Source organism: Condylura cristata, unplaced genomic scaffold (assembly GCF_000260355.1).
Source record: "Condylura cristata isolate star-nosed mole 26May11 unplaced genomic scaffold, ConCri1.0 scaffold00008, whole genome shotgun sequence".
In the NCBI taxonomy this organism is placed as follows: Eukaryota; Metazoa; Chordata; class Mammalia; order Eulipotyphla; family Talpidae; genus Condylura; species Condylura cristata.
This window is the reverse complement of record NW_004567109.1, coordinates 26,419,172-26,444,443: the sequence shown is the minus strand read 5'-3', so window position 1 is coordinate 26,444,443 and position 25,272 is coordinate 26,419,172. Positions and strand designations below refer to the sequence as shown.

Genomic DNA, 25,272 nt, shown 5'->3' with positions numbered 1-25,272 from the left:
CTTCATTTTGTTGATGTTTCCAAGGATATTTTAGTACTGCTATCTTAGGTATTTTTAAATATTTTATTCCAGTAGAACATTCATTAACGTTTTTTCATTTATTTTACTTTTCATTTCATTTAGGATTATATGTAATCCTGAATTGTATGACACAATGAGTTTTCACAATGTACACCTATGTGTGAACCCAGAGATAGTGCTATTTCCCTTTTCATTCTCTACACTCCTCATTATTCTAGCATTTACCAAAATATAGTTTAGATTTGTGGGGTTTTTAACCTTTCATAAGTGGAATCATACAGTATTTACTCCTTTATATGTGATTTCTTAGGGTGACCACTATATTCATGACATTCTTGTGTTTCATTTTTATATCAAGAGTCAGAAAACTGTGGCCTGCAGGAAAATTCTGGACCTTTTTATTTTACATAAAGTTTTATTGAACCATGTTTATGTTCATTTGTTTATACACCATTTATGGTTCTCAAGCTGTAATAGCAGAGATATATAACTATGACTGAGACTACATAACCTGCAAAGATGAATACATACTATCTGGTCCTTCACAAGAATGGTTTACTGACCCCTATTTGTCCAAAGAATTCCCCTCTGGAGTTTTTTGGTGCAGGTCTGCTGATGGACATTTTTGTCATTTTAATTTAATTACTGACATAGCTACTAAATCTGCAAAGAATTTTTCTTCACTGGCTGGAGGTGTCAGTATTGACAGATATTTTTCTTCCTGCACTTTGAAAATGTCACTCTGTTATCTTAGTACTTCTGTCCTTCCTTAAAAAGCACTGTCCTTGCCTTCGAAGGCATTTCATCTCTGGCTTCTTTTAATGTTTTATCTTTGGTTTTCAAATATTTGGTCTTATAAATTAACCCTGCCCTGGATGCACTGCGCTTCTTGAATCTGTACCTTCCTGTCTTACATTAGATTGGGACATTCTAGCCCATCATCACCTTTCCAGATATGCTCTGTGACTTCCAGTATTCCTCACTTTTGGGGCATCTAATGACGTTGTTATTACTATTTTCTCCCACAAGTTTCCTGCACTCCTCTTTGTCTTATTTTGTTTTCACTCTTTTTGTATTTCCTATGAATCTATGTTCTATTTTACTAATCTGTACTCTACTAATACCAGTAGGCTATAAAACTGATGCACTATTTTTTATTTTGACTTTAATTTTCAGTTCTAAAGTTATTCTAAATTTTTTGGAAACCCCAACTTTTCAAAAATTAGGGTAATGTTGGTTTAAAACACTATATATGATTTATAGGTATAGATTATTATCGTTTTTACTCTTTATTTCTAGTCATTATCCTCTTTATATAACCACATATTTGAGTTCCCTTTTGTTTCTGTTTTTGTGATACCAGCTCTACATATTTACCTAGATATCTGCTTGTTTCTCTCATTCAACACCAGTTCTAGAAATTCTCAGGAGTCAGGTGCCTTCTGGGTAAATGTGGTTACAAATATTTAAGTGTCATTTCTCTCCTTTTCACACCTTTCAAATTTCATCTGCTATCTCAAAGTCTTTCTTCTAATAGACATTTGTGTTTCGGATACTATTTCATTGTAAAGTGTTTCTTTTTATTTTCAGTCATTTTGCATTATTTTGTTTGCCCCCAACCTGACATAACTTCAGAATTTAGGACATAATTTTATCAAGTAAATTTTAGTTGTCCTTCAAGTCTTCAGTTTTACCTTAGTCTGGTGTGGGTCACATAAATATTCTGCTGGGTACTCCAGCCTGTAAATAAACTTTGCCTGAACCAAGATCATATTTTTTAGTGTAGTCAAATGCTAGAAGATCTTTGTCTCTTAAGCACCATGAAACTGTGGGAATATCCAGTTGGCTTTTCAGATGTTTTGGGGTTAACTGTACACTCCCCAGCCCCTTGTAGCTTCATAAGTCATTAAGTATTGAATTGAGAAAAACCTCCCTATGTGGAGGGACAAACTCCAGTGTCATCACTCTGTTCTTCATAATCATCAAAACTTTTGTTGTTTGTCTTCCATATCAATGTCCCTTGTTCTGACACAAGCCTGGTCTTAGCCTCTTAACCCCTGCGCAGAGTATGCCAATGATTTTAGGAAAAAATGGAAGCATGTGTCATCAATCCAACTTTGAATTGTTTTTTTCCTCTGAAATTGTAGTGTCTCTAGTCACTTTTCTGCACCTCTCTATAGTTCAAAATGTAATTTTTTCTAGCTTTCCATAAGAATATTGGTCTATCATGAATTATTCCATCTAAACGAAAAACAATGTCTGAGTGTTTTTGTGTGGGGATTTGTGCTTCCGTATGTTTGCTTTTTATTGTTACCATAACAAAAATGTTTCAAATTGATTATCTTAATATTTTTCTAGAGTGGAGGTTTGACATGGGCCACTCTGCACTAAAATCGAGGTGTCAGCAGGCCTGTTTTCTTTTTGGAGGCTTCAGAAGAGGATCCAGTTCCCAGCCTCTGGCAGCCACCTACATTCCTTGGCATGCGGCCACTTTCCTCCGTTTGCAAAGCGAGCCATGTTGCAGCTCCTGATATTTATCTTAGTTTGATTAACCCCCTTGGTCTGATCTCAGCAGTGAAAAATTGCTCTGCTTTTAAGAACTCATTTGATTAAATTGGTTCCACCCAGATAATCCAAAGCAATCTCCCCTTCACAAGAGCCTCACCCCTAATCAAATCTGCGAAGCCCCCTAACAGCCGTGCAAAGTAACAAGTCCACCAATTCTGGATGCTGTATCGTAAGAACATGCATATCTTTGGGAAGTAATACTCTGCCACCACAACCTGTCACAAGCAACTTCCTGGAATTCCCCTCTTGGGTTTTTTTTTTTTTTTTTTTTTTTTAAGATTTATTTATTTATTCAGAACCGGGATACAGGCCAGAGATGTGGAGGGTGAGGGGATTCATCAGAGACAGAGTGGGGAGCAGAACAGGCAGACTGATGAAGTACACTGCTGAGGGGAGCAGCGGGCGGGTCAGGAGAGGTCTGCTGCGCCATGTGGTCATCTGGGGGGGGGGGATGATCGAACTCATGCAGAAGTGGCTTAAGTTTCTTAGTGCTGTGCTTTAACCCGCTGCGCTACCAGGGAGGGCCCTCTTGGGTTATTTTAAGGATATTTTTGTCTTTTATTTTCAACATATACTTAAGTGTGATTTTCATATTACTTGTTCTTTTGGCATTTGAGGTGCTTCTCTCAAAAACACGTTAGCTTTATTCATTGTGTGCCATGTATCTCTTAAGGTCTTTTTTTCATTCCTGGATTTTTTTCTGATGGACATGTTTTATATTATGACTATATACTGATCTGTGGCTTTTGTATATTGTCTTTCACATACAGATATACCATGCATGAGGATTTGATTTTTATATATAGTGGGAAATTTAGATTAGGGTTCATGTTTTCCCCCATATGATTACAATCTAGCATCTTTGTTTAAACAGCCATTCTTTTACCCACTGCATTTAAATGAAGATAGTCCTGGATTCTATTCTATTTAATGATGCTGTATATAGATAATAGGTCTCTCTCTACGTTTTCTTCTATTTTGTTGATTTAATTGTCTTTTTTTTTCCATGATACTACCACACACTGTCAATTGCTGTCTTTTTTTTTTTTTTTTTTTTAAGATTTATTTATTTGTGCATACAGAACCTGGGTACAGGCCAGAGGTGCAGGGGTGGTGAGAGGATTCACCAGAGACAGAGTGGGGAGCAGAACAGCAGATGGATGAAGTACACTGCTGAGGGGAGCAGCGGGCGGGTCAGGAGAGGTCTGCCACGCCATGTGGTCACCTCCGGGGCAGGCGGGTCTGGGGCAGGCGGGGATCGAACTCATGCGAAGTGACTTTAGCTTCTCAGTGCTGCGCCACCAAGGAGGGCCCTGCTGTCGGTTTTTAATGACTTAATATCTGGTGGTCAGTTTTACTTGGTTGCAGATTGCTGTGGCTCTTCTTCATCCTTTGTATTTCCATCTGCCTACCAGGAGCAACTTGCCAGTTTCAAAAAACCTGCCTGGAATTCAACTGGGATTACTGTAATTCTATTCTTTATTATGGAAGTTGTGACATCCTTTTCAACATTGTCTTCAGATTGTTGAAAATTGTGACACAGTTAATTTAGATCTTTAGTTTTTTCCATTTTCATTTTAGAAGTCTTGTGTGTTTTCAGTAGATTCATTCCTCTATTTGGTGTTTATGCAATTGTAAATTGTATCTTTTAAAAAATCCTGTCTCTTATTTGTTCTTGACGTGCTAAACACATCTTTGCACAGCGACCTGGAGACAGTAGCCTCCTTATAATTACATATTAACTGTTATCTTACATCCAAATTAGTGATTGTAGTTCTTCCTCAGGCTTTGGCTGGTCTCATAAAAAATGACTTGGAAAATAGTCTCAATTATTCTGGAAGAGCCCATGTAAGATTATTTCTAAAGTGTTTTAAATTAACCTATCTTTGTGGGAAAGATTTCAGTAGTGAATTTAATTTCTTTAATAACAACTACTGAGATTTCTTTTTTCTTATGTCATTTTGGTGAGTTTGGTTTTATAAAAAATTATTTCTTTTAAAATCCATATTGTCAATTTGAATAACATAAAGATTTTCACACTATCTTTATTTGCTTTTTAACAGCTATAGAATATTTTGCTGTATCTGCCTTTCAGTCCTGAGGTTGATTACTTGCGTTTTCTTTTTTCTACAGATATCTTGACTAAAAGTTTGTTCATTTTATTGATCTTGTTAAAGCATAATCTGTGAGCTTTTTAAATTTATCTGTGGCAAATCTTTTTATTACATAAACATAACGGAGGCTTAATTTGTTGCTTTGTCTTCTCTACTGTCTATATTTAAGAATATAAATTTCTCTCAGCACTGCATTAGCTACATCATTTTTGTGTTGTGCATTACTATTCACTTCAAAATATTTATAGTTTTCATTTTGATTTCTTTATGGACTCCACTGTAATTTAGCAGTGTTCCTTAATTTCTACCCACTTGACTATTCTTTCATTTTGTTGTTGTTGTTAACAAGTAGCTTAATTTCTTTCAACTAGGCAAAAGCACTCCATAGTCACTGGAATTTGTTAATATTTTCTGATGATCCAGCATATAGTTAGTTTCAATGATTCTCTATGTACTTGGAAAGAATGTAGGCTCAGCCATTGCAGGGTACAGAATTCTATTTAAGTAAAAATAACTTTATTTCCTGAATTTAATTATTCAGATCTCTATAGCTGCAGTAAATACTGCAAAATTTTCAATGCATCATTTACCTTCTTTTCATTTATGAAATGTTCTAGAGTTCTATAAGGAAAAGAATGAGTACTTAAAGTAATAAAAACTAAAACAGGCCCACTATTCTTATGTTGAAGTTTCTTTCTAGATTTAAAAAAAGCTTCATCTTATGTGGCTTGTTTCTGCATTTTGACTTATGAGTAGTAATTCTAAGTAATTTCTTATACAAGCCATAGGTATGTGTTGGAATGAATACCTTGCATCTACATAATTTACCCAAATACTTACTCTTCAAGTACAAATATAATCGTTTAGGATTTCTGATGACAATGCATGAGATAATGCTATGCATCTTCTTACATATCTTCACACAGATCCATTATCCTTTGTTCGTTGTTTAAAGAAGCATCTACTGGTTGTCTCGCCTTTAATAAACAATATTAGCAAAAATATAATAAAACTATACTAGTTTTATTGAACAGAATAATAAATTCTCTCTTTTTTCTTTCTTAAGAAATCCAAGTATTTAATTCAATTTCTTAGAATGGAGGAGGGGAGAACATTTTTCAAAGAAACATAAAGGTTGTTTAAATTACCAAATGAATTAATAAAACTATTTTCATTTTTAAGGATGAGAGAGACCTAGATAAAGATGATGAACTGGAACTGAAAAGAGGTCTTTTATACAGAGACTCTGCCTATGACAGCGACCCCGAATATAGGTATGAATTTTGGTTTTGTGTTTTTACAGATGTTATTTATCCTGTGTAGAAGAACTGGGGTGCAGGCCAAAGGTGCAGGGGTGGCTTGGGTGTGTGAGAATTCACCAGAAACAGAGTGGGGAACAGAGCAGGCAGAGCTACTGAAATACACTGCTGAGGGGAGCAGCAGACAGGGCAGGAAATGTTTGCTGCACCATGGGGGTCAGCTCTCTGGCCAGGGATGAACTCAGGCTGTCACAGTGGGCCTTTCAGGTGGTAGTGCTGAGATTTAACCCCTAGGCCACCAGGGAGGCCTCAGGAATGAACTTTGTTACTGCTGGGTATGAAAAGCATTATAAAAGATCTTTCTCAGAATTGGTATAAAAATCCTGCTTCTTAATCTGCTAAATTGTTGGAGATTTTAAGATCAAATTAATAACTTATTTATTTGTTAATAATTATATAATTTTAACTAAAATCCTAGTAAAATAATTCAGTGTACTACTGAAACTCTTTAATGAAAGCAAATAGTTATTAAATGGTGAATATTTACAGAGTATTAGGCTCCCCTGCAAATCCACATATCTAGAGCTGATTTCAGGACATGCTTATTTTAATCCAAATAACGTTTTCTATAGTCTTAGACTACATCTAAGTCTTATTTTTAATAGCAAAGATAAATTCTAGTCTAAGATTTCATAATGTTGTTAAAAATCATATACTAGCAAATCCCATGAAGCCTTGAGAAAGTTCTATGTCAATTGCCATAAAATACAGTGTGAAAACTGAATGTAAACTGTGGGTTTGTCTAATTAAATGTTCTTGCCTCCTTTCATATTATACCTCTCATTGCTACTTGGTTTCCACCTTCTTGAGTTTCCGTAAGAATGTTATAAGGGAGAAAGCTCCAGATAATGAATCATGTTCACTGCTACCGGGGTCTGTGGACTCAAATCTCTGATCTTTACCCTGGCAAGCTAGGCTAAATGTTCTGTAAAGGTGTGGGGTCTTCTTCATAGAACCATTCCCAAAATTATCATCTCCCAATCGAGTGTCAACCTGGGCCTCTCATCCAGGTAAACAGTGTATTACAGATGAGTCCAAACTGGAAAAGTGCAAGAAAGTGCATACCTTGAAGAAGAAAGATTTTTCCCCCTTTATTGTTCCTACTTAAAGCTGTGTTACCTGGACTGCTATTTTATGGACTAACATTGCAATGTATGGTTCTTAATCCATATCATTCTAATCTAGGTGAGAAATTAATAGCCCAATTAAGCATTAGTTCTAATTAAAGACCAGGCATGAGATGGTGTGTTTTTAGATGGGAGTTGGCCCCTAAAGGAGAAGGGAGGGTGAAAGCAGCTTCACCTTAACATAGGACATGTCCAGTGTTCACCTCAGAGTTCCCCAAAGGAACAATGTTAGGCAATAAGAGTAATGGTGACCAACAACACTAACAGACCCATTTTTAAATTCACTGTAAGAAAGTAAAACACTAAACTGTAACTTTCAGTTTAGTGAAAGTTACGGCTAGTAGGCACTCCCAGTGTTAACTGGGTATTGGAAAGGCAGACTGCTAACTTGATGAGACATGGAAAAATTTCTTAGCACCTAATGTAAATCGTTACTTATTCATAATAAGTAGTGTCTCATGGTATATTCAGATTGTACATAGATGTGTTTAGGTTTTAGTGATACTGGGTTTTAGGAATAAAAAGTGTGTTCTTTTTTAATTTAACATGGGGTAACATGAAAACACTCTGAAATATTCTGGCTGTTTCATACTTTAGGTCACTTTTATGTATGTATAGTCCTTGATACCAGAAACAGAGGAAAATCGTAAAGGCATAATGAAAAGATATTATTTGGTGATAGTGATATTGAATTTAACCTACAGTAAGGGAACTAGAAGAAAAGACTTAAAATATCAGTTTATTAAAGTACTGATCTTATATGTTTACATAAAGACTACTTGCCCTCTTTACCCAGATATATCCTTAAAGTAAGACTTGAGGTTAAGGTGGTCTTGGAGTAATCTTAATTCTATCTCCCATTCATAGTAGAAACCGCTTCTGTGTTCTCCCATCGTGGGTTCCTCATTCCTAATAGGATAAAATTCTGACTTCACATCTTCATTCTTTCTCCTTTGTATTTCATGATATTCCAGGCTGCTTCCTGCTGTGGTTCTGTTACAGGATAATGCCTGGAATAATACAGGGCTTCCTGTTCATCGTGTGACTATGTGCCCATTAGGGACTAAGCTCACTTTCTGTCGTCTTCCCAGATATCTTCATGACCTCGACAGATATTAGACATTTTCTCCTTTATCCTGTCACTTCTCTCCTCTATGTAATTTCAATTAGGCCTATTTATCTCACAATGATGACTATTTTATTAAGTATGTGTGTTTCCTTCTATTAACAGTGTGCTCCTTGAAGGCACTCATTTTTTCTTTGCTTTTGACTGTCCATCAAGGGAACTGATGTATACTAGGAGCTCAGTTTTAAAAATAGTTCAAATATTAAAGTTGGATCCTTTATTAAAAGTTGTCAGTTGAATTGCTGAAATTCTTAAGACATTATTTAAATTAACTCATTTTATGACTGCTATATTTAATATCTTCAGATAATGAATCAACAGTGGAATTAGAGGCAGCACTTCTTAAAGCAAATAGTGAAAGCCGTGAGATGTTATTTGTCTTACAGAGCTGATTTCTACACATTCTTATTCAGGGAAAGAAAGAAGCTTGTAACAAGCGGTCAGTAACTATTTTGGATAGACTTAAATAGACTTAGATAGTATTTCTGCTAATAATAAAGCAAGATAAATGAGCATGCAACTTTTTCTCTAAGCTTTTGTTGTTGCTGTTCTGAAGAAAACCAACACTCTTGGTGCTTCTTAAAGTATAGTTCCTTGTACTTGCTAGAAATCCAAAACTTTGTATGCACCACAGATGTATTCATTCAGTAACTAAGGAAGGTGAAGCTTAGTAATCTGTTTTGACAAGCCCTTCCTATGTTTTGATACATATGAAAATTGAAAGCTGCTGCTAAAAATTCAGTAAATTTTGATGTGCCTGGTGACATTCTGTGTTTGTATGGTAGCTTTAAGAGATACCATGTTATTAGAGACTAACAGGCATCTCCCAGTCTTCTATTCTGAACTCACAGGAGGTTGAAAACTCCTGGCTTCCCGCCATCCAGTCACGTGCATGCGCATCCTGTCACCCACTGCCTGTGAGGTGCAGGTCATGTCCCTGCTACTGCTCTGCATGTCTTGTCTTTGTTGATTGAAGTTTTGCTTGAAAGAAACTTCTGTTGAGTATTAGGGGGAAAAAAATCATCTCTTGTTTAATAAATGTCTGATTATTCAGATGCTTAGTCACAGTTTTAAAGTCTACCAAATACATCTTCTCTTTTAACTCTGGTGCTTTGAATACAAACAGCAAATGGCTGTTTTTTTTTTTTCTTCTTCTTCTCATGACCGTCCCAGTTATTTCTAAGAACTAATATTCCTTAAGCAGCACATCGATCTTTCCTTCTGACCTTCTTTTCCATGTGTATTACCTCATAGAGATCTTTCATCTGCATACTACTTACAGAAATCTAGGTCATAGACACATATAATGTGTTGGCCTTCATTGGATACAGACATAGAAAATAAGATGTGAAGTGAGTTTTCCCTTTCTAAGCAAAGAAACTAGTTAATGCCCTTTGTCTCCATGTCCATACTAAGTTGCCTAAGACCTATCTCTTCTCTGTTTATATGCTAGCTTTAAAAATAAATTTATAAGTTACACCATATAATTAGGGTTTGAAACTGCTCAGTGTTCAGATATTATCCTGGCCCCTGCTCTTTTTCTGCTGTTTTTTTTTGTTGTTGTTGTTGTTGTTAATAGCATTGTCATCATTAAGTAGAGGGTACTCTGTTCAAGAAGACTGAGTTTTCAAAAAATATACTACATTTAAAAAAATAACAATAGGATAATGACTTTGAAGATACCACTTTATTGTGAACAACACTGATGTAGTATAGAATGTTGTATGAGTTAATAAATGCTTTGAATGAATATGCTAGAGATATGGTAAAATAGTAGCTCATTAAAAAACACAAGGTAGACTCTTGGTTTTTTGGGGTTTTTTAAATAATATAATAGTTTTTTTTACATCATTTTGTGCCTCTTTCCATCCCAGTTGTAATCCCCGTGGGCTTCCCTTCACCCAGCCTCAGAATATTATAAGAGTTATTGATAAATAAACAACAAATCCATGCCTTTTATTTAGTAATTTCTGTATGCAAGGTAAGCATTATACTATATACTTTATCTTGATTCTCTTTGATTTTTGAAATGATAATGCTACCGTTAAGGAAGCTGAGACCCAGCAATTTAAGCAGTTGTCTAAGATCCAGTGGCTTATAAAAGGGTGAGCTGGAATTCACTTTCAGTTCTACAGGCCATTCCCATTCTGGCCATCCCTTACCAATAGTGCTTTGTTTTTTCAGCTCTCTCCTCTGAATTCCATTTTAACACTTATCTGTCACACACAATTTTCCTTTCAGTTTCATGCCAACACTATTACTCTTTGAAAACACAGACCTGCTCATATCTTATTTTGCATATCCCAAACAGTGTCACATACCCTCAAACTAAGCAGCACAGGATTTATGTGGTTGATCACTAATTTAACTCTTGTTTTGTATTTTTATATCCTTTTTAATAGCTCATTTCACCGGCCACATGGTACTCTCCATTTGGATGATGGCGAATATTGGTCCAACAGGGCAGCCTCTTATAAAGGAAAATCCCATCGACCCATCTTTGAGAACAGCATGGACAAGCTATACAGGAACTTGTACAAAAAGGCCTGTAGTTCTGTTTCTCATACACAGGAAAGCTTCTGATACCATCCACAATAAACTGTATGAATGTCTGTGTCTTCTCAATGAAAATATTTGATGTGGTCAAAATTTGTATTTTTTTTTTAAAGACAAACAGGTGGTTCTAATTGGCATAGTAGATAAATTTACATTCATAACTTTAAGTGGTAAATTGTCATAGGAAAGATTTTTAATCACAAATGAGTGGTATGTTCCAAAGTGAAAGCTCAGCAACACATCACAATTTCCACTCTGGTTATGAGAAGACTTCTCTGTTGCATATATCTTACCTAGCCATCTACAAATCCAAGAATCAGTTCTCTCTAGAAGTGTTCTTCTGGCTTAACCATCTTGTAAAGTTCTTTTTCATCTATTGGGTTGGTTATCTCATCTGGCTGAGATTTAATTGTTTTTTCTTGGCAATGAGCAAAACTACATACTGCACAGAAACAAAGTTCCCAAGACTTTACGTCAGCTTTCACTTGTATTTCTCTCCCTCAGAAAAGGCTGCTTATTTTTCTTACCTTTATAAGAATAACTTTCTTTTTAGTTTGTACAATCATTCACTTTTTTCTTCTCTAAAAGTGCTAACTAGATCACCTAAAATGCCTAACAGTTAGCTAGAAATTGCAGTAGCTGTGTGTGACCCAAAATGTGAAAAACTGAATTTTAAGGGTAGAATTTTTTTGCTTGATTTTCTTCTAGGACCATATCTTTTGGTGCAACCAGAATCAGAAAACAGGAAAAGGGTGTTGTAATTGTAATTCAAAGGGTGTTGTAATTGTAATTCAAAGGGTGTTGTAATTGTAATTCAACCTCTTTAGAGTTTTCATGGACATTATATGTCCCAGGAAACTAGTATCCTCATTTTCAAGTATACTTAGAACTGGTGAAGGGAATAAAATATTCTGGGATTCTTGATAGTAGGCAGTGAAAAGTGTGTTGGGTAGTAGATGTATTCCTTCCCAAATACACACCTCTGAGGTCAGTGATGCTTTGAAGATTTGAAAAGTTTATTTACCTCATACTTATGAGAGGTCAAGTGGAAGGAAAGCAGATAGTAGGAAATAAATGGACTTAATTTACAAGCTTGAAGAGTTGACAGCAACCTCCCTCATTGAATCCATCTTCAGTTTATTCTACAACTAGGGTTTAAAAGGAAAAAAAAAATAACTTGAATTCCATTTCAATGAAAAGTAGGCTGTACTAAGGTTGGGTGACTTATTTTTGTATTAGGAGAAAATACATAACACTTGTTACCCAACCCCAGGGCATTTTCTCCATTTTGCAAGTGTTTAGTATGGTGAGCTGTGTGCTTTATCAGATGGCACCTCAGAAAGAGAGACCCAGAGTAACAGGCTTTAGTCCTAGCTCATCCTTTTTCTAGTTGAGCCTTAGATCCTTCGTTTCCTCGGCCATTAAGTACAGAGAATGGAGTGGACCAGCATTTCCCAACTAATCTAGGAGAAGATTGTAGGAGTGTAGATACAAGTAATTCATTGATCATGTGACTTCTTGGGAAATCTGCACACTGTATTTATTGCTTCCCCTCTTAGTCTTAGGTATGGTTGGAATGAAAGGGGTGCTATTAATGCTGAAACAACAGTTAATGATTGGAACTGCTGGGCAAACTCAGACATGTTCTTCACAGTTGTAGTAAACTAGCATACTAGAGACACTAAGAAATTCTGGCTAAAACATGGAAAGAAATATTTTAACTACTTGAGGTTCATAATAGTGAGAGTTGTTTGGGTAGTTCCAGGTAAAGACCCTAAGCTGTATTTTCTGTGAGCCCTTATTATTCTCTTTGATTAACTACATATACAAGTATCAACACATTTTTAACAGCTTTATTGAAATATAGTTGATATTCAAAATACTGTTGCATATTTTACATGTAAAATTTTATAGTTTGAATATATGCAAATACCAGTTATATCATCTTCACAGTCAAGGTTAATAAATACATCCAACAACTTGCAGAATTTCCTTGTGTTCCTTTTTTTTATGGTTTTGTTTGTAGATTTGTGTATGGGCTGTAAGAACACTTAACGTAAGGTCTATCCTATTGGCAAATGTTTAAGTATAAATACAGTACTATTAACCATAGACAATGCTGTACTAGTTCTTTAGGGTTCACTGATCTTGCAACACAAACTTTGCTATTAGTAGCACTAACGATATCCTTTATCTTGTATATGGTTTGCAAGCATTTCCTCCTATCCCATAATTTCTCTTTTCTTTTGGTTTTCCCATTGTTATGAAGAAGCTTTTGTTTCAGCATTGTTCCACTTGTGTATTTTTGCTTTTGTTGTCTATGTTTTTGGTGTCATATCCAAGAAATCATTGCCAGGACCAATGTCAAATAGCTTTTCAAAACTATGTTTTCTGTTAGGAGTTTTGGAGTTTAATCCATATTGAGTGTATGAAGTTAGATAGGATCCAAGTTAATGCTTTTTCTTCTTTTTTTTTTCTTTTTGATATCTAGTGTCCCGATACCATCTGTTAAGAGACTTTTGCCATTGTGTGTTCTTGGCATCTTTGTCAAGGATCTATTGACTATGTATGTGTTACTTTATTTCTAGACTTTAATTTTGTTTCATTACCCTGTTTCTGTATTTGTGCCAACACTATTCTGTTTTAATTTCTGCGGCTTTGTAATTTAGTTTGACATCAAGGGGTATAATGCCTCCAGCTTTGGTCATCATTCTTAAGATTGTTTTGGTTAATCTAGGTCTTTCATGGTTCCCAGTGAATTTTATGATGGTTTTGCTATTGCTGTAAAAAATGCTATTTGGGGTAAATACAGTAATGAATCTGTAAATCTCTTTGGGTAGAATAGATGTTTTCACAAGCCACATAGTATACACACACACACACACACACACACACACACCATATAACAGATACACTACATAAGTATATATACAAATGGAAAAAGAAAGGGTTTAAAGAATGTTACTACAAAAAATCAATAAAATACAATGCTAACAAGAGAGGAATAAAGAAATAAAAATTACAAACAGAAAAGCAACAAAATGGCAAAAGTATGTCCTTTCATATGAGTAATGACCAGAAGTTGAACAACTCTTGTATTTCTCAGATTCATCACCGTTATTTCCTTCCTTAACTTATTTTTTTATAAAATGGACAATTTTTCCATAGGGTTGTTTTTATTGTTTAAAGCATTAACATATTGAAGCACCTTGTAAAATACCTGGTACTCACTGAAGAGAAACTGTGATCACTAAGATCCCACATCACTATGGAGGATGAATTCTAAGAAGTTTTAAGATCAGATGAGAGGAAAAACAGAGCATGAGTTGTGTATGTAAATATAAAAATGTTCAAAATTATTTTCAGACCAAGTTATTAAAAATGTTGACATCTCTCATAATTACTATTTATGTATGTAGATCAGTATTATGGAAAGAACCATGTTTACCTGGGTTTCAGTTCTATACTGTGATGCTATCTGGAAATACTGAACTTTAATATTATTATTCATGAAATGGAAATAATACTTACTAGGTTAAGTTACTATGAAGAATGTATTAGGTAAATGCTAGAAAGTGCCACTGGCATTGCACCTGACAAATAGTAGATGCTTAAAATAATTCAGACCATTTCCCTGTCATTAGTTTCATTGTTTTGTGCCTAACTCCACTCAGATGTAGACAGCTGCTAGCATCAGTTCTATGTTTTTAAATCCTTTTAACCTTGGCTACTTCGTGCTCTTTAATAGACATTTTATATAGATTTTACTGGTGAAACTAATTGTATCACCAATCTTTTGAGAATATTTTCCAGTTAAACTTTACATAGAGCTTCACTCGTTAGTTATTATTTTTTAAATAAAAATGAAGTGTCAGGATGTATCCTATAAATCTAGGCATAATCATAAAAAGTCTATTTTATTCATCTACTTCGAGTTTAGCATAGTTCTGTTTTATAAATTAACCATTTTCTTTTGAGTGCTAGAGGTAGAAATTTGAGAGTAAATCATCCTAGTCCAACAAAAGCAGCTCCGCATTGTCTCAGCTAGATGAATATTTCTACATCTCCTGAGAATCTGAAATTAATGTGACTGAACATCACCTTTTCAGATTACATTGTTTGATACCCGTTACAGAGGGTATATTTCTGTATCTACGCATACATATCCATCTGTGTATGGATATGTGTGTACCTGAGTGTGCATTGTGCAAAAACATGCACACACACATACACAGCATCTTTTTTTTTAAGATTTATTTATTTATGCATACAGAACTGGGGTACAGGCCAGAAGTGCAGGGGCAATGAGAGGATTCACCCAGAGAGTATGGGGAGCACAACAGGCAGATTGACGAAATACACTGCTGAGGGGAGCAGCAGGCAAGTCAGGAGAGGTCTGCCGCGCCATGTGGGTCACCTCCCTGGCCAGGGATCAAACTCACACTGAAGCAGTTGCAGCTAGCTTGCAGTGTCGCACTTTAACCTATTACACCACCAGGGGAGGGCCTATACACATCTTTTTTAAGGAGACATAATCTGTTTAACTACATGGGTGGCTATAAATTTTAAATTAATTACAAAAAAAGGAAAATACATTCCTTCTCTAAAGGAAATTTTTATAATTTAAAATATTTATATATTATGTATGAGTGTATATATATATATATATATGTATTCACACACACACACATATATATGTGGAAGTTGCTAGCTAACGAGCTTTCTATTTTAGTACTGCATCTTACTGCAGATGAACTAATCACTACCCAAGAAAATAGCCTGTTGCAGCCTCCAGGGTCACGCTGCCGGTTTCAAATCCCAATTCAACCACTCTTAATGGAATTGTGACCACAGACAAATCACCTGATTTCTTTGAGTCTCAGTTTTCTCATCTGTAAAATGAAGATAACATTACCAATCCCATGCAGCCGTTGTGAAGATTAAATTGGAGAACAAGTCTGAAACGCCTGGCATAATTCATGGCAGCTGGTAAGAGCTCGACGTGATTTATTTACTGATGCTTAAGTACTACACCACGATCACGACCACGGTGGGGTAACTGCTGGATTATCTGTTAGATACTCTTCTGATACATTTATACTTTCTGAAATTAATTACTCCAATTCCTTTTCCCCATGTTAAACAATATTCTGTTACATGTGACAAGCATACTGGAAAAAAATCTACCACTCAACAGAGACGTTAAAAAATATTTTGCACTTGCCCAACGTGATGGAGAAATTATACTACCCTGAGTCTCCTTCGTGGCCCAGCAGTTCACAATGATATATTCCTGCAACTGCTGCATAAGGAATGTATTTTTGGCAGAGAAGCTACATAATTTGGAGAGGTTTTTGTTGATAATGTTAAACAAAAACAGTCAAACTCATTTCTGTTCCACTGGAAATCCAGGAGGAGAATTGTTTTTGCCAAATGAAAAAAAAGATGCCAGCTTTTGGATTAGGAAGTATTTTCAAGTGTTTATGTTGGGGAAAATAGGAGAAAAAGAATGTTTGACTTCAGTGCATTTTTATCTACCAATCATAGAAAGCGGTGGGTACACTATACTCACCATCCTCATGATAAATAATAGCTTGTACTTTTTATAGTCTGTTAGCAGTTTCGAGTACTTTTATGTGTATTATATCTTCTCCATAACTTATTTGTGAATTAGGTAGGGCAGGGATAATAAACCACATTTTTACAAGTGAGGAAAACTCGAGCTTCAGTTAAGTGTAACTTACAGGTCACACAGTGGGCATGTAATTGATTGAACTAGGACTTAAATATCCTACAGGGCTTTTTTTTCTGCAATTTGAGCTTTCAGTGATGATGCTTGATTCTCAGTGATTGATTTACTCCTACATTTGGAGGAGGTCTGTTTTACATTATTTAGGTTTTTTAAATATGTGGATAATTCCAAACATTTGCTTTTCCTGATCCCTACTGTGTTCTGACCTGGCCAATTCATTTTTTTATTTACCCACCTCCACTCACTCCATTGAATGGTGAGGGGGACTTATTCGGCAGTTAAGAGTTCCTTGGGATTTCAGTAGTCTACTGATCTAGTTCCCATAAATAATTAGAAACAGTCCTGGTATGGAAAGAACCTTCCCTTATGTGCACAATGCAGCAACTCCCTGAGACTTCCCTGCATTCTCTTCTTTCGTGGCTTATGTGTGACTGTAGAAATTCCAGATGGAGAATGGGTTATGCTCAAGTTTGACGGTTCCAAATCCTAACTGATGCATCACTCAGGAAGTTGTTAAAAATAGTTTCCTCGTTTTACCCTAGACATCCTAATGAATTAAATCTAACTGTATTTTTAAGTCTCTCCAGATAATTATGATGTTTGCCCAAGGTTGGGACCCAGGCCTTCAGCATAGCACTGCTGTACCTATGCATGATTTTCTCTGTCATAAGAAGTGTATGGGATGAGTGTAGCTGATATAAATTGCTCTTTCTTAAAAGTTTTTATCTACCTCTTCATCATCTAATTTTTTTATTATTTTTAATTATTACAAAAGTTTATTTTTACATCATTTGCACATTTTTTTTCCATCTCGATTGTAATCCCCGCGGGTTTCCCATCACATCATCATCTAATTTTTTTTTAATTTAATTTAAGTACAAAATGCTTTGAGCTCTAAGAAGAATAATGATTGGTTCTTGGTTTCTAGGTAAATCATGTGCCTTTTGGTTTATCCTTGTCTAACCTTTAAATGCCAGAGTTGTTTTTTTTCTTTCCTTTCTTCCTTTCATCTAAGCAGTTTGCTTATTTTACATTCATTAAGGAAACACTGAGTACCTGCTACGAGCTGCGAGAGTGGCAAATATTAAAATAGGGAAATATAAAACATAAGCTATACCCTGACATTGCTCCTACACAGATCTAGGGTGTTGGTAAATGCTGTGTCTTACGAGGGTAGATACAATATAAGTGTATGAAGTAGGTACTTGAAAGAAGACATTACAAAGAAGTCAGCCTTTATCTCCATTCTAAAGGATGTTTTTTTATCAAAAGAGAAGTGTCAGGGCTTGCATGGACATTAAAGAAACAATATTCTGGGCACTGTAAAAAGTTTAGAGTGTAAGAGTATATAAGGTAAAATGGGAGCCCAAGATAAAATGTACATTGAAATAACATCAAGACCGTTTTTCAAAAAGCTTAGTAAGGAATTGGAATTTCGTCCTCATACCATAAAGGTCTTCAGGTGTTCGAATAACGCCGTTACACCCCCTCCTCTCACTCGCCACACACGCTTGCTCCCCCATGGCCGCTATAAAGTTAAGGGTGAATGACTGTTTCTCCAGCTGTCTTTTATCTTTCAGCACATTTATTGAGCACTTGTGTGTTAGACATTTTGAATGACATATCAATGTTTCTTAAATGTTTTCACAGAACTTTCAGTCTATTTTAGCAGATGACAAACTCTTGAAAAAAGATCCCAGAGAGAGATCACAAAGGAACCCATAACTGGTGGTCATTGAGCAGTAAGAGATCAAAAGATGGAGAGAACTAAATTTACCTTTAGTTGTAAGAGAGAACTAAAGAATACAGTGGAGAGAGGAGAATAGAAGCTGAACGCTGGCTTGGATAGGAATAGAAAGAAAAGGAGAAAAGTACTTTAAAAGTAGTGAAAAGTGGGGCAGAGGCATAAGCAAGTGGAGACAGAGTTAATGTGTGCATGGGGGCAGCCAGCCCATCAGTCACGGTGACAGTCTCCTTTGCTCTCTAGGGAAAAACCTACCAGCGAGCTGATATATACATTAGGAAGCCAGTTCGGGAAAAGAGAATTTGGCCTAGCTCTTAGAGGGCAGGTAGGAGGTAGATAAAGGTTATTCCAGGAGGCGGGGACGAGGTGAGCATTTGGGGCGTGATCTGGGCTGCACCTGGACAGGATGATGGCTGAAGCTGCTCACGTGGCCTTCAGGCTTTTCCCTCCCAGAGACTGTGAAATAATCATTAGTCAAGACCTAACACTGTTAGTCTATCATCAGCCTTGGGGTCAACTGGGTGGGCCAAATTGTTTGGACAGATCTTTCCAGTCCATGATTTAGTTCACCTGTTCAAACACGACTTGGGGCAACTCATCCTATCTGCTCGAAATTGCTTACACCTGGGCTGCGGAGCTAGCTCACCCGGAGCCAAGAGTTTCGTGTAGAGGAGCGCTAGTGAGATTGGTGATAAATAAATAGGACTTCTCAATGAAATGGGACCTTTGAAAACAGAAATACTGTTTCTGAATTTACTTTTGATTTATGTGAACGATCCCATATAAAACTCAAACCTCAGCTGAACTTTAAAAATAAATATTTCATAATATAAGCACATTTCTTGGCATGAAGATACTTTCAAGCACTAAAGTCACTGCCAGAGATTTTCCAGCTCAAACTCATGCTGTTTAAATGCACTGGAAAGAGCTTTGAAAAGCCTTTCATGTGTGCTTTAGATTCCTTTTTTTTTTTCCCTTGGAAAAAAATAGGCATCGCCCTTGGCTCTGTGTACACAAGAAGTGTAATTGTAACATCTTCATCTGCTAAATGCCTGCTTCATTCTTTGTCTGTGGCTAGTGAACTACAGGAATAATTCTGTCTTGCCTTGGACCAAGAATTATACTACATAGATAAGGGTCACCATTAGTAGACACCAAAGACCAACATAAAATATGTATTTCTGATAAACTTAGAACCACTGCTATTTTTTTAAAGATTTATTTGTGCATACAGAACTGGGGTTCAGGCCAGAGATGTAGAGGGTGAGAGGCTTCACCAGAGACAGAGTGGGGAGCAGAACAGGCAGATCGACGAAGTACACTGCTGAGGGGAGCAGCGGGCGGGTCAGGAGAGGTCTGCCACGCCATGTGGTCACCTCCGGGGCAGGCAGGAATTGAACTCATGTGGAGGCGGCTTTAGGTTCTCAGTGCTGTGCTTTAACCCGCTGCGCCACCAGGGAGGGCCGAACCACTGCTATTTTAATAGCATTTTTTCTAGGTAAATATTTCAGCTTTGATGGGGCTTTCCAAACATTATTTTCTTTATTTTAAAAAGCAATTATTCACAAAAATTGCAAGATTATGGGTGCTCTTATAAAATTAAAAATGAGGTAGTTTGATAATATTCTTCTGTATTTTATTTTGGAATAGTCTATGCATTTCTACAAAGTTAGTTTTTTACACACTTTGTAAATTACTATTGGGGGGAAATATGTCCTGAAGGAATTCTGCAGCATTTTGTGGACTCCACCCCCTACTCCAGTAAACTACAACTCCCAGAATACCATGGAGAGAACTGCGAAGGACCCAAGGGCAGAGCTAGGCAGGAATTCTGGGACCTTGGGGTAGATAGAAGGGATTCATGGGAGCCGCCAGTAAACTACAACTCCCAGAATACCATGGAGAGACCTGCGAAGGACCCAAGGCAGAGCTAGGCAGGAATTCTGGGACCTTGGGGTAGATAGAAGGGATTCATGGGAGCCGCCAGTAAACTACAACTCCCAGAATACCATGGAGAGACCTGCGAAGGACCCAAGGCAGAGCTAGGCAGGAATTCTGGGACCTTGGGGTAGATAGAAGGGATTCATGGGAGCCGCCAGTAAACTACAACTCCCAGAATACCATGGAGAGACCTGTGAAGGACCCAAGGCAGAGCTAGGCAGGAATTCTGGGACTTTGGGAGAGATGTAAGGGATTCATGGGAGCTGCCAGTTGTGCGCTTTCTCTGGACGGCGTGGCTTTCCGGGCTTTGGTGCTCTGTCTGGACCGTGTGGCTGGTGGCTGGCTGCTTGGCTCTTGATGAGCTATCAGTGTGTTATTGGAGATCCAAGTCAGCGAGCTGGTAGGGTGTTCTGGTTAATTTGTATCTCTGTCCTTTTCGTAATGGGGTTGTACCCTTTGTAAACAAACCTATTATTGACCCTTTTGTGTGTGTGCCTGCAGTACAATTGAATTTTTAGCATGCGGGTGAGGACCCGCAGACAGGCAGCCCAGTTCACATTGGGTTGCCCTGTAACATTCCCACTTTCATGTTAATGTGCACATTTCTTCACTTTTCTGAAATGACTCGTTTACTCTGAAGTAAATTAGTTCGCCCTCTGCGGTTGGACAGATAGGTTTTTCCTGATGATATCTGTTGTGTATTTCAATGTTTGTGCCAAAGGTAGGTCCCATGTCACACTTACAATGTCTGTGCAAAAAAGAGGATGACAGCAGCATCATTCTCCCTTCCTTGTTTGTTTTTACCAGAACCCTGTATTGTTTACATACATTTTAGCCTCTTTGCCATTTTCAGAAGCTTTATTTGTCTCACTTACTTTTGGGTTTGGATAAGACTTAAATATAAAATCCATCTGTGAAGCATATTGTATATTCACATTGAAGGCTAGAAACCCATTTTTAATTACAACTTTATTCACCACTCATGGTTCACTTTGTCCTGTTTTTATTATGAAACACTTCAGTTTTCTTCCTAAAACACATATGTCTTGTACATTTCAAGATGTTCCTTGTTGCTCATGCAGAACTAGTCTCTTGATGCTGTCAGCTCACGGCCATATGTTCGGGCTGTTCATTTGCTTCCCTTTCTGGCATTTGTGTAGGCGACATCTTGTATGTAATGCAAGTTAGTTTCATTCCCTCCCCTTCATCAAACTTGTCAGAAGGTAAAATGGCAAACTGGGAACACTGAGTAATACTCTGGCATATTAGGTTATCCATGATTATGAAGGACATAGCCTTTCTTAAATTCCCTAATGTTTATAAGACATGAAGAGAAAATAATGTCCTGTGAGACTTAAAGATTTACCAGATGTGAAGAATTAGAACTTAAAGGTGCTACTTGGCGTTAGCACACGTTTTATAAATTGCAATTCTGTAGTATTGATTAGTAAGCCAAATGGGAAGATGGGAGAGGGAGAAACATAAAAGTCAGATCATCTCTTTTATTGTCAGCAACACACCACCATGCTCTCCTTCAAAAGACGCTTGCAGGATTATCCAACGAAGTGGTTTTGAGGTAACTGGTGCAATGCTTTAAGTTAGGTGTGGTCCAAGAAGAGTTCATTTAAGAAGTAGTGATTTTAGAATTGAGGCTGAACTGGGACCGAGGATGAGGTCTGATGGAGCTAAGAACTTGCTTTCCCTTAAAGAATTTCTGAGCTGTGATCTCCTGCTTTGGCGTTTCCCTTACCTGGCACATCTCATTATTTCTAAATTTCTTTTTCTTCTTCATATTCTGTGTATGAGATAGAGTAGGTTTGTGGACCAGGTTACTTTGTTATACAGTTGTATAAAATAAGAATGAAAATGTCCTGTCCAGGTCCTTTTAAGTATTGATGTCAAGTTGTCAGCTTTGATGATTAAGAGGAGGTTTTGTTTGCTCCTTGTTCCATGCAGATGTATGAACTTGCCAAGTCCAGAGAGTTTAAGTGTTAGTGTACATGTTGACAATCTGTCTCTTGAAATTCAGAGAAACATCTAAGAATAAAATTATTGTGATCTAATGTTCTAATGTCATATACATTTTACTATGAGCAGCATAAGTACATTTAGGCTAAATTGAAATTCTTTTTTTTATGATGGTTTACTATATCATACACCTTCCCACCTTGCTGATTAAAAGGCATCTATAGTATTGCACAACCTATGATGCCAGATTGATTATTGTTCCCATATAGTCATTCGAGCATATTTTATTTAAGCTTACGACATTTTCTCTCTGAAGCAGAATTCTTTTTTGAATCATAGCACAGATGAAAGAAATAATGTATAGGGTGTTGTATACTCTACACACCTCTTTTGAAATAAGTTAATAATTGTGTTATTCCTTCAGTAACACTTGATCTTAATTTTAATAAATACCTTTACTTGATCTTAATTTTTTTTAAGATTTATTTATTTATTCATACAGAACTGGGGTACAAGCCAGAGATGCAGAGGGTGACAGGATTCACCAGAGACAGAGTGGGGAGCAGAACAGGCAGATCCACGAAGTACACTGCTGAGGGGAGCAGCGGGCGGGTCAGGAGAGGTCTGCCACACCATGTGGTCACCTCCGGGGCAGGCGGGAATCGAACTCATGCGGAAGTGGCTTTAGATTCTCAGTGCTGTGTTTTAACCCGCTGCACCACCAGGGAGGGCCCACTTGATCTTAATTTTAATAAATACATTCTGAATCATAGTCTATGGACTCACACAATTGATGAGTTTTCTCTCCATGAACAAAGACATATAGACATACTTCTCCAGTAGACAACTTTTAATGGGTCACAACACAGTGCTAGGTGCCAAGGCACAGGGACACAGATATGAGTAAACCTTCCTCCCTGCTCTCAAAAACTTGAGTTCTAAGGAGAAAGGGGCAAAAGGTGGGTTACCTTCAATGTGGAAAATACTAAAAGAAGTATAAACAAGCCCAGTTTCCAGTTGCGAACTCTAGAGGCTAAAAGACCAAAAACAAAACAAAACAAAAAAAAAAACGGGTTCAGTGTACAGTGTGTGGGGAAGGAAGCTCAAGAAAAGTTCCTTTCTACATTGCTTTCATGAAACAATGTAGAAATCTTGGAAAAACAGAAATTATCCAGATACAGTGTTCTGTTAGGCAAAAGGGAGGCTAAGATTAATTCTGCTAGAAGAAGGAAGCATTCAAGAGGATGGATTTTCTATACATTTGAGCTGGATTTTAAAGGCTGCAAGACAAGGTGGAGGAAGGACAAACATGGAGAAAGTAGTGGTAATAGAGATGGCATCATGTCACAGTTAATTCTTATATCATAAGCAGATACAGTGTAACTTTGGGAGAGCAGAATCCACATTGTAGTGTAGTGAGAGTGGGCTTAACCAAGTCAGCCTGATTTGTTGATGGCAAGGTGCTGCATTTTTCCATGCTTCTAGTTTCTTAATTGAATAAGAGAAAATAACATCTATAAAGGGAGCTGTTAGGTTGCATAACTGCAGGTGGCATCCCCGTCCACAGAGACCCTGTCTCTAGTAGGTTGGGAAGTTTCAACAAGATCCCGTATATAGCACCTAACACCGCGGTTGACACATTGTGCTCACTAAGCACCATCCACTGAAAATGAGGCAGCTACGATAAAGAATGACTCCATTTGAAATCCCTTTTATTTATAAAGTAGTATGCATCCCTGTCCTTAGGCCATCTGTGTGTTTCAGAGATGAGTTGGAGTAGAGTGTAGGATATACTTTAATTTACAGAGCTTCAAAATTTGTTGTGAAGGAAATTCACCAAAGCAAAAACAATAAAAAAAGAAAAAGAAAACAATAGCAAAGACATTAAATCCCTTTAAAAGCTTTTAAATGAGCAGCCTTTTGTCCCTAATCTTGGGTCTTGTGATTCATGCCAATGGAGGACATGTCAAATATGTACATATATATATCAAATATATATATATATATATATAATTTGTCTTTTCTGATTATTCAGTGTTCCCCATGTGAATTTTTTTCTGGTACAATTTTGTGACTCTGAGTTTGAAGTTTATTTTTTCCTTCCCTCCTGATATCCAGAGGCAATGCCGTTTGGAATGGATTAGTTGATTAGCACATCTGACTCAGAAAATGGGACACCCACGAATTTGCCTGAAGATTCAGAGAAACATGGCTGGAAGATGTGATTTTTACCAGATTTTAAATGTCAGCACACACTTGGGGGTTGCAAGGGAGAAATAAAATACACAACATTTAATGGCTTTTGCTATGCAGGTCTTTGGGGCACCTAAGATGGAATTATTTGTGGAGCACATGATCATTTTTTGTTTTTCGTCCAGTCATATTCATTGAAGCTTGTTACTATTTATCTTGTAAAACAAAGCAGCCAGAGCAGCTCGACTGTGCCCGTGAAGGAAGCAGGGGCTGTGGTTGGGCTGGATCTATCCTCAGAGGCTGGGTCAGCGTGGCTAGGATGATAGTGAGTTCTAGGATGGGTCAGGTTGGAGGAGTTGGTTAGCTGTTCAGACCCTGTCACAGGTTGGACTTAGTCAGAGGCTGGAGTTCAGTGTGCCTGGTATTTTTGGGGGGAAGCAGGGTATTTATTTATGCATACAGAACTGGGGAATAGGCCAGAGTTGCAGGCGGTGAGAGGATTCATCAGAGACAGAGTGGGGAGCAGAACCGGCAGATTGATGAAGGGGAGCAGCAGGTGAGACAGGAGAGGTCTGCTGCTCCAGGTGGGTCACCTCCCTGGCCCCTGGCCAGGATCGAACTCACACCGATGCGGCTGAAGCTAACTTCGTATTGCTGTGCTTTAACCAGTGGCACCACTAGGGAGGGCCCATGCAGGTTATTTTTTATTTATTTATTTTTTAAAAGATTTATTTATTTATTCATACAGAACTGGGGTACAAGCCAGAGATGCGGAGGGTGAGAGGATTCACCAGAGACAGAGTGGGGAGCAGAACAGACAGATTGACGAAGTACACTGCTGAG

General features: G+C 37.2%; 1 protein-coding gene across 2 annotated transcripts in view; it reads left to right on the top strand.

Moving 5' to 3' along the window:
* Positions 1 to 10,887, top strand: part of SPATA6 (spermatogenesis associated 6) — a 73,340-nt gene extending 62,453 nt beyond the window's left edge. For both annotated transcript variants that reach the window (XM_004678981.2, XM_004678979.2), the window contains exons 12-13: positions 5,886 to 5,977; positions 10,678 to 10,887. In XM_004678981.2, the coding sequence (XP_004679038.1) occupies positions 5,886 to 5,977; positions 10,678 to 10,858 (273 nt within the window). In that variant the 3' untranslated portion in view covers positions 10,859 to 10,887. The remainder of the gene's footprint in view (positions 1 to 5,885; positions 5,978 to 10,677) is intronic.
* The last annotated feature ends 14,385 nt before the right edge of the window (positions 10,888 to 25,272 follow it).